We start from the raw sequence: 15,019 nt of genomic DNA, 5'->3' as shown, positions 1-15,019 counted from the left end.
TGGAATTTCATGAAAAGGTCGGTCCGTCATTTTCGTGTTTTTGAGGTTTTCACATCATTCTGTAGCTTCCAAGTAGTGTCTGCTGTGTATTCAAATCCAAAAATACACATTTTGGTTAAAATCCTTTCCAAAAACTTTTTCCCATATGACATGACAGGTTTCTGCACGATGACGTTGCGACTTAGCACATGACGGGCACGTGGCTGAACTACTCTCAGTCACAGGGCTGGTCAGTGGCCACACACGGTGGACAGGATGAAGTGTACGCTTCCCCTGAATTGAAGTCCAGCAACAAGGCACCCTCCCACATGATTTTATTTGTCTTTTGTGACGGCTGTGACACATTTAGAAAATAACTTTACATTTTTCTGAGTCACCGCTTTCTTTGCTCCCTCTGTCGCTGTATGAAGTTGAAACAGCGTGTAAACTCTCTTCCTATTCCATCTGCACAGCATGGCATTGAGATATATGCTTTTAAAAGGGAAGGCCTTGTATTTGTACTTACGGCTGCTTTCACAAAAATGTGTTTATCAGCGAAGGTTTCTTCCTTGTTTTCTCCACATAGATTCTACCAGGCTGTCTGGGTTTTAAGCTGTTGACCTCTTTAATGTCTAGACCATTGCTGCCCCCAATCTAATCTTTTTTTATTACATTTAACATTTTAATACTCCCATTTACTCTTGCAAGTAAGTCTTTGATGTTGTTGAAGCGTTAGTGTAAATGTCATGTGTTACAGTAAGAGTTTGCCCTGAGTGCAATCGCGACGTAATAAAATGAAGGTTAAAAATGAGTAATTTACCTGTCATGCAGCCTTTGGAAATTTAATGTTTAATTCATCCTAATCCACTGGCAGTCATATCAGAAGATTACAGGTTTGATCTATTCACATTTCATCCATATTCAAAGAAAAATCCATTTTGCAGTGAGAGGCGTAAATGTTTGACTTTGCGTCGGCTCCTGCTTCCAGAGAGCCGGGATTAAAGAAGCGCTAACAGAATAAAGGGATTCGGGATGCACATTGCCTCGGGCAGATCACTTCACTGGCTAAAGAAGGAGAATATTTCCCGCTTTTTGTTGACCAGACAGAATGAGCTTCCTCGAAGACGGCGGTGTCGGTGACTGCCGCTAACTCCGCTTCGAATAATCTCCAATAATATCACCCTGGAAGCCGCAGCGGCAGATTTAGCATTTAGCCGCCACATTCACCCCACTGCTGTTCTCAGGCTTTGGATTGGCTGCATGGCCTATGCAGCACACTGCTGCAGTGGCTCCGGTCCTTTGGCTAAAGGGCACATAGACAAAGAGGCAGAGCCGATTATCTGTGTCTCATCCAGAGGCAGCACACAGCAGACGTCTATTGTAGCGCTTCAATGTGATGTTGGGGCCTTTTCACAGGAGCCACAAAAGACTTGAGATTATTGAGATTTCACTGATAGTATTGTCATTGTCACTGATATTAAGATATTGCAAGGAGTGTGAAATATCTGTGCAACCAACCTGCAAAACAAAGCTGTTTTACAGTTACACTTCACTAGGCTCGATAAGGTGTGCCTGATAAGGGAAAACAGACTTAATGTACATTGACTGATAGGAACTACTTTTTTTTTTATCTCGTCTAACCTCATCATACAGGTTGACTTTTGCCCCAAATCTGATTTTAATTGTGGATAGTGGATAGTGAGTGAGCACTGGGTCACACTGAGTGGACCCACTGGAGTGAGTTTAATGAAGAAATCCTGCCTTTATGTTAAAGTAGCTGAATGAACGGTTATTTAATGGGCACACGCCTCTTTGTATTGAGTAACACATGTTTTACACCTAATTAATTGCGTGTGGAGGAGCACTTAAAGCAGGAAATGTAGCGTATAACACAAAACTTGACCAATCACGCTGTCTCGATGAAACCACATGTTGTTAAATGGTGATTTTCAATAGGACATGAGTAGCTTATAGGCTACATGTTTTTCTTTATTATCTTTATGGTCAGCATGTTTGATGTGAAAATGATGGAGGTTTTAAGGGCCAAAATTGAATATATATGTTAAATATATGTTAATATTTAAACACATGAATAATTGTATAATTAAATCCCTAACTATATCAATGAATACAAAATTGTATAATTCAAAGCTTAAATAAATGATTGGATAAATCATTATATAACTAAATGCTTAATAAATATATAATAATAAATCACAAATTAAATGACACATTAAATATATAAATGTTATTTGAGTAAAGTTAGTTTTATTTATTTATTATTTAAACGTTTTTATACATATTCATATGTATCTATATATTTATTCCAACATATATTCATTTATGTCTTAAATAATAAATGCATAAATAGATATGCAATAAATAAAATATACAAAAGAGAAAATAAATAAAATATATTAACAATTAAAAGTTTAACATTATATATTTATTTTTTCATGTACTTTGTGACTTATGTATTTATGGTGACAATTAAGTATTAAATTATATAATTAATTATTGAAGTATTTATTTCAGCATTTAAATTGAGGGGAAATGAGGGTAACTATTTATTCATTATTTTTTTGCATTTTTTAAATATAATTAAGAATGTATTCATTTATTTAGGTCTACAATTATTTGTGTGTGTATATATATATATATATATATATATATATATATATGGCCATTAAAGCCCTCCCATTGTCTGTGTGCCAACCATTCTCCCTCATTTTTCACTGAAAGTTGTGGAAGCAGAGACAGTGGACTTGTGTAAAATGTACAATGAATGAATCAATGACAGCATCATTATTTTAACATTTGCGAACTCCAGGCTTAAAGAGCTACATATGTGTACATCTGATATTCATTGCAGGTCACCTTCACCATGTTGCAGCTTTGAAATTTGTCCCCTTTCATTGTTAAAAAATGAAACACAATTACAATAACAGGGCCCAGAGTGACTGAGATAACAGGGTGTAGCGACGGCTCTATGGCAAAGGCCCATGCTCTCCTTTCGTCACATAAAACGGAAATTATTTCAGCCGGTTTGATCTTCCTATATTTACATAATATCAGTGTGGTTCAGCAGTGCGGGTGGCCACTTATCATTGATACTGCATTGTGTTTCATCCTAATAATTAAAGGCAATAGCCGCCCGGTGAGTGCGCTTCATTTGGCATGATTGAATGATTGGCACTCACCAAGCTAATACGGTTTGGGTGAGCACATAGACACAGAGAAGAAAGTAATGATGTCGGGGCCACGTCGCCGACTCTGCCCATGATAGAGTGACTCATTTCCTATTAGCGAGGCCTGATTCCACATGGCTTCCTTCTTGCATAACGCCTCGGCCCACGTCTGTGCCGCCACGCCACTCCAACTGACACCTCTTAACCAAACACACCAAATGGAATAGACATAAACCCTCACTCCTCATCAGCATTCCCTAGGAGGCATGGGCATCACCCTGGCCCTGCTTTTCATGTAGAACAACAAAGACACCATTTGTACGCATCTAAAATGGTTGCTTAAGAAGAAATAGGATTGCACATCAGAGCAAACCATGCCCTGTGAGCTTAAATGCAGATCCAGTTAAGGAAGGAGCTGGGCTAGTTATTTTTGTTATTTCTGTCTAGGAATGTAAAGTCGTCTAACTGTTATATCAGTGTCTCTGCAGGCAAAATGATCCTGAGCTCGGTTTTCTTGTATAAAAGGATGAAATGAGAGATGCACTATACAATGTGTTCAATGGCTAAAAAGTCATTATCAGCTTGGTAATAAATCACTATAGATTGAACCACTAAACTACTAGATGCTGTTTACACATGAATCCAATAATTCAATAAGAAATGTTTTTGTTTTTATAATATGCCATTTGCATACTTACACTAATCATGAGCACACGACTAATAAAACTACTGCCCTTTTATTTAAAGCCTCCGCAGACCTAGCTCCAATTTTAGGTGAAATATTCATTTTCGCTTAAAAGAAAAAAAAAAATTTCAAAATATTTCTACAAAAAAAAAGATGGGAATAAGCAGAAAGATTTCTCAAGAGCAATTCCTGAGGGGGAAACCAAAGGTGGCAAAAGTCCACCACTGTTACATATAAAATGTGTTTACAGGTCTTGCAGAGTTCTTCTGTATGAGAGAAAAAGTAGTATAAAGTATTTTGAGAGCCTGGCTGAAGAGGAAGCTACATGTAATCTGATAAATTGCCTCCGGTGAAGTCACTCAGTGGCTGTTGCATTGTGGGTAATGTAGGCACCAAGTTTTGAAAAGTAAGAAAAAAATGACTCATAATGAGTCCAACAGTCTCATAGTAGTGCAACGCTGGACCACTGGACTGCTTTTTAAAACCTGGTGCCTACATTAGTCACAATGCAACTTGGCCACTGAGTGACATCACTGGAGATGTCATGCAACTTCTTCTGGAGCCACTAAAGGCTTTATACTACTTACTACTACTCACTTCACATGTGCAGCAGTACTCCCCACTGCCGTGACTTCTGCATATGTTTTCATTATCATTTAATCTGCAATTATTTTCATGATAAATCAATGAATTATGTAAAATGTCTGTAAAATGTCACAACACACAATTTCCCAGAGCCCAAATTGTCACTTCATTTACTATCATACATGACAACGAAACGCTTCAAACCCTTTAAGTTTTAATTTAAGAATCTAGAAACACCAAATGTCGGACACTTTAAAATAAAAAAGACAGAATAATTGGTAATTGGTGTGTTCATGTGGCCTGCTGTAAACTTACAGTAAGATGTTGATTGAAAAATAAGTTTTAGTATTAAGTTTTAAGTATTTATTATTATGGAAAAGCTAAACTTTACATGTAATTGAGTATTTTTACACTGAGATGTTGGCATGGGATATTGTGAAGTACCTTTTCCAGCAGTAAATATTATAGATTACAGAATATGCTGTTCATCTGGAACATAGCTGAGACACTGCAGTAGCGGCAGCAATCAAAAAGGCTAAAGGCTAATCTAGCTTCCCCAAAGTCAGGATTGGACAGCTGGTATAAGACAACAAAAGTACAGAACTTCTCCGATCCAGTGAAGTATGAAATTCACAACCCAATAACAGGGACAATGAGGGATTCAGACGCCCATCTGCCTGTGACGAGGGCCCACAGCGAGGCGACACTTGTGGAGCACTGGTATGGGGTCTGGTGTGAACTGCTTCCTACACAGGATAAGAGTGTGCGTTGTGTAATATCGGTGGTCCTGCATGTGCGAGGCATACATTTTCCTCAGGATGACAGCATAAGCTAAAAACCTAAAACGTAAAACTATAGTGTCAGTGTAAGCAGGGCTTTCCCTCCGCTCTGCTGCGTACAGCAACAGGACTACCCCAGATCAGCATTGTGTCGTGCTCTCAGAGGACCCGCCCTGCTTCTACCTCTGAAAATAGAACAATAAGGAGGCCTGCTTGAAATAGTCGTGTATCGCATCCTGCTATACCTCGGCTTTATATGCCAGGAGGCGCAGGAAGTGCTCTGTGTTCAGAGCACAGCGAAGGTTCAAATGATGGACAGTGCTGACAGGCATAATGATGTGTAAATTACAAGCGGGTCGACATCGCAATGTTCTCCTTGGTGGTGAAAGAGCAAACTCATTTCATAAACACAATGATCGCTGAAATATTCATAACAAACAAGAAAATGGGGTTAGACTCCCTCCTCCTACCAGGCCATTACATTTCCTTTGTGTGGGTTAATTAAGTCAACAAATGACTTATACGATCACAGAGCTACCATACCGCCTATAGGTTCAATCTTTTACATGTGCTCAGACAAATGAGAGGTTTTGTACAACAAAGACAGGAATTATAATGGCGCGCGGCGAAGACAATTTGTATTGTGGCAGATAGTGCACAGGGAGCAATGATAAATGGCTGTAATAAAATACAAACAACAGCCAAAGAGAGAGATCAGACGAGGAGAGAAGACTTACAGCTCGGAGAGTTGGAGGTGCTGGAAGAGCTGCCATGACAGAGTGGTGAGAGGATTCTTTGACAAGTTTCTGCGGAGGAAAGACAAACAAAGAGAAAGTTAGAATGAATTATGAACTCATGTCTGTTCTGTTTCTGTTCTGTTTGGTTTTTTTTTGATTGCTGTTTACCAACTCCTCGTGTATGAAGTTTGATGTCCTTTAGATTCAGAAACCCAATTAGCAGATCTTCCTCTGGGTCATTTTGACATTTTACCGTATTGCTTTTCAGGTGAAATTCATTACATCATTGTGTACTTAGACCTACAGCACTGCAGTGTGCATCTGCAAGGAAACATTACTAAATCGCTAAAATCAGCAAAATAAAATGGATTAAACTCAAATAAGATAAGAAAATGGGGAAGCTAGATATACAGGGCTGCATTGATGGCTGAAAAAAGGCAAAGTACTAATGACAAAGAAAGGGAACAGGCCTGGCTGTGTGGAGCTTCAGGGCTCAGCCAACTCAATAAAAGAAAGTTGACCGCTTTCAAGTCAAATAATTCAATTGACTTAAGGAACCCCTCCGGCTCAGGAAGCCACCAAATTCAATAACAAATAGCCAGAGACCTAGAAGTGATGTGACCAGAACCAGTTAAATATGGACATCAGGCATCTGTCTATACAGCTATTAAGAAATACAGCCTCTCTGAGGGAGAATTAACACAGCATTATGTCATAAAGTACACTATCACATCCTATTATCAGCCCGTGCTGCATTAATGTACTGTATTACATCATGAGAGGGAAATGAAAGAGTAACGTCTGATCTATTTGTTTTATCTGATGTGGATGGGTAGCTTCAGCTGAACGCACTCACGTAATGATGCATATTCTTTGCACGTTATTGTGACATTGAATGCCACACATGATATCACAGCTCACAGTGTCTATAAGGGCAGCAAGGAGTCATCCTGCCAGCTACTAACTGAAGTGAGACATGCAGGAGAGCGCATGTATAATGAGATAAGACACACCATGTAAATGTGTAACCGAAATATTATAAACAATGTGAAAATAATGAAATAGATAAATATTGCAATTTCATTTTTTATCAAAATAAAGCATTATATAAGCAAGCAGCAGCTAATATTTATAGGATCTTGAAAAAATCAACCCATTTACATACATGATTGACACACGCACGCACACACACACACACGCTATAGTAGGTTAATTTGTATGGAAGGCCTATTAGATACTCCTGTAACCAGAAGTGTCTCCATGGCAACAGGGAGCTGAGGATGTTGCAGGTCTTTCTTATTTCCTGTGATATCACAAATGCACACATGCTGCTACATGTGCACATGCAAACACACACACCTACAGAAACACACAGATGTACAGATACACACAGGTAAAACCCACAGAAGCACATCTGCATGAAACCGCTCACAAACTGGTTAAATACTGTCACCTTGAAATATGTGCTTGTGCGAACGCACTGCCGCTCTGAATACGGGGGGATGTGTGTGAGGATATGTAAAGATGATGCATGAAATTTCACCTCCCGGAGAAAAACCTGTGGTCCCAAAGGGACTGTATTATACACTGAGAGAATACATTACAGGGATAGAGAGAGAAGGAAAGGGTGGGTGAGCAAACAGCAGCTCGTTAGGTGATGCAGAGCAGGGGCGCTCAACACTTACGTCAAATCACACACCCCAAAATAGGCATCCATTTATACCACAGGTCTCCAAATAGACACACGTCAGATGACAGACCCTGAAATAGACACCTGTCAGGCTGAAGAGCTTCAGATATACATACATTACACCACAGGACTCCAAACAGACCTGTTAGGTCCTCAGATAGACACATCAGACCACAGACCTTCATCTGAAGTGGTTGTTGTTTATATCTTTCATAACTGTATACAAGATTTCAAATGAAATCAATTCTATTTAGTAAATCACCACAAATATATAAATATATTTTGCGAGACCCCCTGGAACCACATGCTTTATTCTTTATTCTTCTCTATTGGATCCCCATTAGCTTCCACAGAGTGGTTCCTAGTCTTCCCGGGGTTCTAATTAACAAAACAACCACCAAAAGTACAAATAAAAATGGCACAGTATTAATCAATGAAATACCTGCAGACACAAAACACCTGACAAAATTGTATAACTACACACACACACACACACACACACACACACACACACACACACACACACACACACACGAATAAGACAATGAGAGAAATTGTTGAAAAACATAAAACTGATGAAAAGTTGTATAACATTTATTGCTGAAAATTTAGCCTAGGAGTGTTCACAGTGATGTGTTCATTCATTGCTCATGTTCATCCTTGAAAACATAAATGTGTCATACAAAATAAATACAATACATAATCTGTGAAGGATATCACCTTCATCCCCTTTATTCAGTGCTCACAGACTTGTGTTGTTGTGCTCGTGTTCTTTTTGCAATGCTAGCTTGGAGCTAGAAAACAACACAAAAACTAAAAATACTGATAAATTCATCTTAACTTGGATACGGATCCATCTAAAGCAATAGTTTGATGTTTAGGGAAATAGGCTGATTCACTTTGTTTGTTGAGATTCGGATGAGACGAATGATAACACTTTCATGTCTGTAGGTCTACAGTAAGCAGTAAGTTAGCTTGGCTTAGTTTAGCATAAGTGTTAAAGCACAAGCTGTCATTTTTACACTTTGGGTCAGATTTTGTTTGGATAAATTCAGGCTAGTTGTTTCCCATTTATAGTCTTTATGCTAAGTTAAACTAACCACCTGTTCGCTATAACTGTAGGCCAATAATAACTTGACAGATATAACTAGAGGTGAGATAAATCTGACTCTCAGCAAGAAATAAAATATGCTTATTCCCCAAAAATGTCAAACTATTGTTTCATTTTTACAACTTTATTGTTCTGTGCCAGTTAGATTCAGGTTTATTCACAATTATGCAAATTTCTTATGAAATGCACATGAAGACGCTAACTGTAGCTGTAAATGTGGCTAATAAGGTGAAGAGAAGAGAAGAGAAGAGAAGAGGAGAGAAGAGAAGAGAAGAGAAGAGAAGAGAAGAGAAGAGAAGAGAAGAGAAGAGAAGAGGAGAGGAGAGGAGAGGAGAGGAGAGGAGAGAAGAGAAGAGAAGAGAAGAGAAGAGAAGAGAAGAGAAGAGAAGAGAAGAGAAGAGAAGAGAAGAGAAGAGAAGAGAGGAGTGTTTTCTGAGCAGAGAGAGTGAGACCTCCTTCACATCTCTGGCAGGAAGTGTTCTGTTTTCAAAGGTCATCCTTCGCATCCCGACAAGAAATGTCAGCTAAAATTGGATTGAGGGGGGTAAATGAATTAATAAATATATAAACAAATCAGCAAATAAGCCATCAAAGCCAACGGAATGCCAGAAGACAGGGGGTGAGGAAGGCCGAGCGCTGTGGAGAGGGGGGCCGATGATTATTAAATTAAAAAATTAGCGGTGTAGAAAATTAATCTATTTATATGATAGGTAGCTCTGTTTCCAGGCCTGCAAGGACGTATACCACCCACCCCGACAGACTCACACATATACACTAAAGCAGACACGCAACTGTTTTTCAGCACACAAATCATCTCCCCTCCTCAGACAGTGCTCATTTAAATAAGGAATTATAATTATGTGATTCACATGAAATTTTCATTAGGTTGGGGTAAAAAATATGCGTTACAGCGGCGGATGTATCTAGGTGTTAATATTGATGACGGCGTCGGCTCCCCAGCCAGAGGGCGACGAAGTGAATGCTAAACTGAACCTGGGTGTTTGCTCCTCTGCAGAGGAGGTGCAACTCCTCCTCCCTCCTTCTTTAATAATTCTGTTTGGCACAGATGCCATTGGGAGGGCCTGGCTACTCGAGAGGGTTGGCTAATTAGTGCAGCATCACTGGTAGCTACTGTCTGAGTGTGGGGGAGCTCTGCAGATTGACATTCAGGACCACGCAGAGGAGAACCAGACAGCCACTGAGCGAGGTGTCGCAGCGGATCAGCAGTATGGACGTCGGAAAATCTATTCGTCATCTGTCATTCTGAGGAGAAGCTGCTAATATTTGCTGCAGCAATATCAACTAATTGCTTCCTTCTTACTTCTGTTCATTTTTAACACTTAGGAAGAGATATTTTGTTTCTCCTGTCTCCGAGCCCTTTATGTTATGAGTAACGTTGACGACTGTAAGCTGCAAAAACACCTTTTAAAAATATGATGTGTAACTTTAAAATATCATGGGTGTCAATCTTAAAAATAGTTGTTTTTCTTCCATCCTGAAAAGCTGACATTTAGAGAGAGTGGATCTGGAGAGACTTCTACAGCAGCCATGTGCAGTTTATATTAAACTTTGCATTAAGGAAACTTTGATCTAGGCCATCAGTTGTCTCTAGCACCAAGCTAGCAGTACATTGTGTACAATTCAGGAGATAGCATGTTTCACACTACTTAAAAGGGTAATTACAGCATGACATGAAAGACAAACTTGTTTTATGAGAATACACATTCATTCTGCCTCTCTCTATCTCTGGCTGATGCAACACAACAGAGATTCAGCCTGCAGTCAAGTTCTCAGTCAAGCTTTTGTTCATCCAAACACCCAGAAAAAAGCCTCTTTACCTGGAAATACTCTCCAAGAAGACTGTCAGCATTCGGTTTTGCATTATTCGGCACTTTCCGTATTTATTATGTTGATCCGGTGCCTGGAACATCAAAGCCACTACCGCTTATCACCAAAGGGATTCCCAAAATAAACGGTTCCCCTCATTTGCAAAGGTTGAACTCGCTACAACCTCGGAACCGTCCTATAGCTGGAAGGTCAAAGCTAAAATATGAACTCCACGGTGAAAAATACACAGGTATATGCTACTAATATGACCAGTCTTTCCCACTCCAGCCTTCTGTATGTGTCTCCCTCAGAACTTATTTCATGCTTTTCATCCCACCCAGTAACCATGCATCTCATGGTCTACCGCTCCAATGCACCTATCCCTTCTGCAGCTAAATCCCACTGCATGTATCCTGCCTGAATGCACATAGTGATAGAGTACTGAACCTATGTTGATATGCATATTCAACCATACCAGAAATGCCTCTGTCTCAGGCGGAAAGTGCTCATTTGAAATATCTTCACCTCCTTCCTTCTCCCTCTTAGCTCTTTGGGGATATTATCTGGGGCCTCCAACCTCTGACTCAGATCTGACTATTGCTTAATTAACATTTTAATGCAAATTACTGAGAACAGTTACCGTCAGTTGTTGTCGTTCCAGGAAGCAGCATTCCTCCAAATCCAAGCCATGAAAAACACATCACTTTAGCCCTAAATTATACCTCACCTAATCTATTTAAAACACCTTGGCAGACTCTTTTCAACCAAATCTTCCCGCTCCCTTCATCCAAGTGGCTCTTACTGAACTGTGGTAAATGGCTATGGTTAAAATTAAAATTGATGGTTTTTTATAAAACATGTTTATCTGTACTGAACTATAATACTGTTCAAAATGTTGTCACTCCCAACCTGTCAGGTTTAGGCACCAAAACTATTCAGTTAAGTTTAGGCAACAAACTTACTCAGTTCAGTTTAGGCAACAAAACTACTCAGTTAGGTTTAGGCAACAAAACTATTCAGTTAAGTTTAGGCATCAAAACTACTATGTTAAGTTTAGGCATCAAAACTACTCATTTAAGTTTAGGCATCAAAACTACTCAGTTAAGTTTAGGCACCAAAACTATTCAGTTAAGTTTAGGCAAAAAAAATACTCTTTTAAGTTTAGGCACCAAAACTACTCAGTTAGGTTTAGGCAACAAAACTATTCAGTTAAGTTTAGGCATCAAAACTACTCTGTTAAGTTTAGGTATCAAAACTACTCAGTTAAGTTTAGGCATCAAAACTACTCAGTTAAGTTTAGGCACCAAAACTATTCAGTTAAGTTTAGGCACCAAAACTATTCAGTTAAGTTTAGGCAGCAAAACTACTCAGTTAAGTTTAGGCAACAAAACCACTCTGTTAAGTTTAGGCACCAAAACTATTCAGTTACGTTTAGGCAACAAAACTATTCAGTTAAGTTTAGGCAACAAAACAACTCAGTTAAGTTTAGGCACCAAAACTACTCTGTTAAGTTTAGGTATCAAAACTACTCTGTTAAGTTTAGGCACCAAAACTATTCAGTTAAGTTTAGGCAACAAAACTACTCAGTTAAGTTTAGGCACCAAAACTACTCTGTTAAGTTTAGGTATCAAAACTACTCAGTTAAGTTTAGGTATCAAAACTACTCAGTTAAGTTTAGGCACCAGAACTATTCAGTTAAGTTTAGGCATCAAAACTACTCTGTTAAGTTTAGGTATCAAAACTACTCAGTTAAGTTTAGGTATCAAAACTACTCAGTTAAGTTTAGGCACCAAAACTACTCAGTTAAGTTTAGGTATCAAAATTACTCTGTTAAGTTTAGGCATCAAAACTACTCTGTTAAGTTAAGGCACCAAAACTACTCAGTTAAGGTTAGGCACCAGAACTACTCAGCTAGGTTTAGGAAAAGATCATACTTTGGATTAAAATAACTATGTTCAGTGTTGTAATTTACACTAACATGAGTGACGAAACTAATCATTTACATACATTAACTGACTTATGCTACATAACTTGAAAAAGAAATCCTTCTTGACTCTTGGTGACAAATGGGATGCGACCCCCATTTTCAGGAGGTAAAGCCCAAGGTCTGACCCATCTAATCACCTGACCACTCCCCAACACAGTCACTCCTAATACGACAAGGGGCATTTCAAGAAGTCACGCTAGAGGGGTAACTATAGTGTCAAACTTAGAATTGCATGGCCTCTGACCAGACTGCAATATTTGATGCGTTGAAAGTGAGCATGGGCTGTAATGTCCCACTGCTTCTTGAGTTTTTGATGACTACTAGCATTGGACATAAGTACTTTACTGTAGTACCATCCCATATGAATGTAATTCCAGAGGAGACTCGGCTGAGTATATAGTGCACTAAAACATGTCCCATCATGACTTGAGTAGCTCTGCAACTATCACACATAAAAGCTACCCTTTCTGAGGGTTCGACCATGACCGACAGTGTCCCCAGTTTGCATCCAGCCAGGGATTTTAGTGCATGTCATTCCTGCTCTGCCTCGTCCCTTACTTCCTGTCATCTCTCTACTGGCAATCAAAAAAATAAGAACAAAACCCCTTTAAATATGGGCAATACCTACATTTTTGTATCAACAATGGATCAAATGACTCCCTGCAATACAACAGAGAATTATCTGAAGTTCCCCTCAGCTCTAAGGAGCATTTTAGTTTACTGTTTTGGTTCAGTCTTACTGCTCTCAAGCTGGTTTCCAGCCACAGGTGGGCAAGTTACAGTACACTTAGTCTGTACTTTCTTATTGCATGCCTGTATTATATTTTTATGTTCTGGACCCCAGAAGGACAAGAGACTAGAGAGGAGACTTTTGATAGGGATCCTTAAATAAACATAAACATAAGGCAGGCAGCTGTTTTCATCAAAACAGTTCTGATAAACACTATGCTAACCCAAAAAATGAAGTTCTAGCAACTCAAGAGCAGGATATTTCTCTCAGGAGTTGGTGTAAACTGAAACAGAGCTAAGAGGAGAGTGAATACATTCGGCAGGTGGCCAGAATCAAGACTGTTCCCCCCAGAAAATCCACAGGATCTCCCATTTCAAGAAACAACTTCGAGAAACAACAAATTAATGCTGTCACTCAGTGTCTGCTGGATGAAAGAAAACATTTGTTTGCTAACATGTTGGGTTTATAGTGTGTTTTGTGTTTTACGCATTATTTGTTTTGACATTAAACAAATCACTTTTGTGATTTCTTAGGCTATGATTAATTGTATTAAACATGGTAGATTATATACAGTTTGTCTTTATTGATTATTATGACATTTTTTGTGAGAAAGATGCTTTTCTGATGTAAGAAAAAGACAACCTGTTAGGAAGCCTATGGCCCCTTCACTTCCTGAGGTCTCTCCAGATCTCCTAAAATGATTTGCCACACACAAGCGGATCTCCCTTTCACTTGTCCTCCTTTAAGTTTTAAAAGAAACCCAAATGATGTTGGCACGATCTAACCTGGGGACACTTTATGTTAAATGCATCGCAGAAGCTGACAGGCTACTCAGTGACAGTCTCATTTGTTTACAGTAATTACCCAAACGTCCCAAAATCAATGAGATAATGATTTATTAATGCCAGAATGTAGAGCGTAATTAAAAATTGAATAATTTGCACAAAGTAAATGAAGTTTGTCTTTTATCACATCCCTCTCTAGTTAGTCATTCAGCACACACTGTCGTCCTCACAACAGAGTGCTGCAACAGAGGCTAGTTGACATTACGTGTCATTGTTGGTAAACCTTCAGTTACTGGTTGGCCCATGAGGGAAGCTCATAAATGTGGGAATTATCATTAACTGCAACATATTTATCTTCTGTTTAATGAAACATCTGAGATTGGACTACCTCATAAACTGTAAGTCATTTACGAAGGAGAATAAATACATCTCATAAGGGATGTGCGTCAATGCTCGTATTGGAGTGAATGTGCTAAAAATGTCCCTCGTTAGGCAGTTCAATCACAACTGCAAACCAGGTGGTGGGGAGTGGGGGGTTGGGGGCGGTGGGTGAGATCCATAAAGGGTGTTGGAGGCACCATATAGAATTCATTTGGACCAACAGCCAAGGAGAAACTTCAAACAGCCCTCACTTCATTATAATCGAGAACATTATTCGCCCCAAATCTGCATCAAACATAGGTAAGGTTGGCTCTGGGGAACAGGGATAAAAATAGTTGATTCTTTAATCTCAGAGAAATCCTCTGGTTGTGGTATGTGTGTGCATGTGTCGTGCTAATCTTTCACCAGAATTCCTCTCATCTGCTTTTAAACCTGTTTATTCCTCCTCCACATCCAACCGGGTTAAATAAAATGAAACTGGAACTCCTATCAAAGTACCCTTGAGCAAGCTACATAACCCTGAGCTGTTTTAATGAGTCCAACTGTTTGTCAAAA

The 15,019-nt window shown here is 39.1% G+C and overlaps 1 protein-coding gene across 3 annotated transcripts in view; it reads right to left on the bottom strand.

Moving 5' to 3' along the window:
• Positions 1-15,019, bottom strand: part of ntrk3b (neurotrophic tyrosine kinase, receptor, type 3b) — a 201,173-nt gene that overhangs the window by 109,555 nt on the left and 76,599 nt on the right. For all 3 annotated transcript variants that reach the window (XM_084361104.1, XM_084361103.1, XM_084361105.1), the window contains exon 4: positions 5,954-6,022. In XM_084361104.1, coding sequence (XP_084217230.1) covers positions 5,954-6,022 — 69 coding nt within the window. The remainder of the gene's footprint in view (positions 1-5,953; positions 6,023-15,019) is intronic.

Source organism: Pagrus pagrus (assembly GCF_965226575.1).
Source record: "Pagrus pagrus genome assembly, chromosome: 1".
Taxonomy (NCBI): domain Eukaryota; kingdom Metazoa; phylum Chordata; class Actinopteri; order Spariformes; family Sparidae; genus Pagrus; species Pagrus pagrus.
Note: the sequence above shows the minus strand (reverse complement) of the source record. Positions and strands in the feature narration are given on the sequence as shown.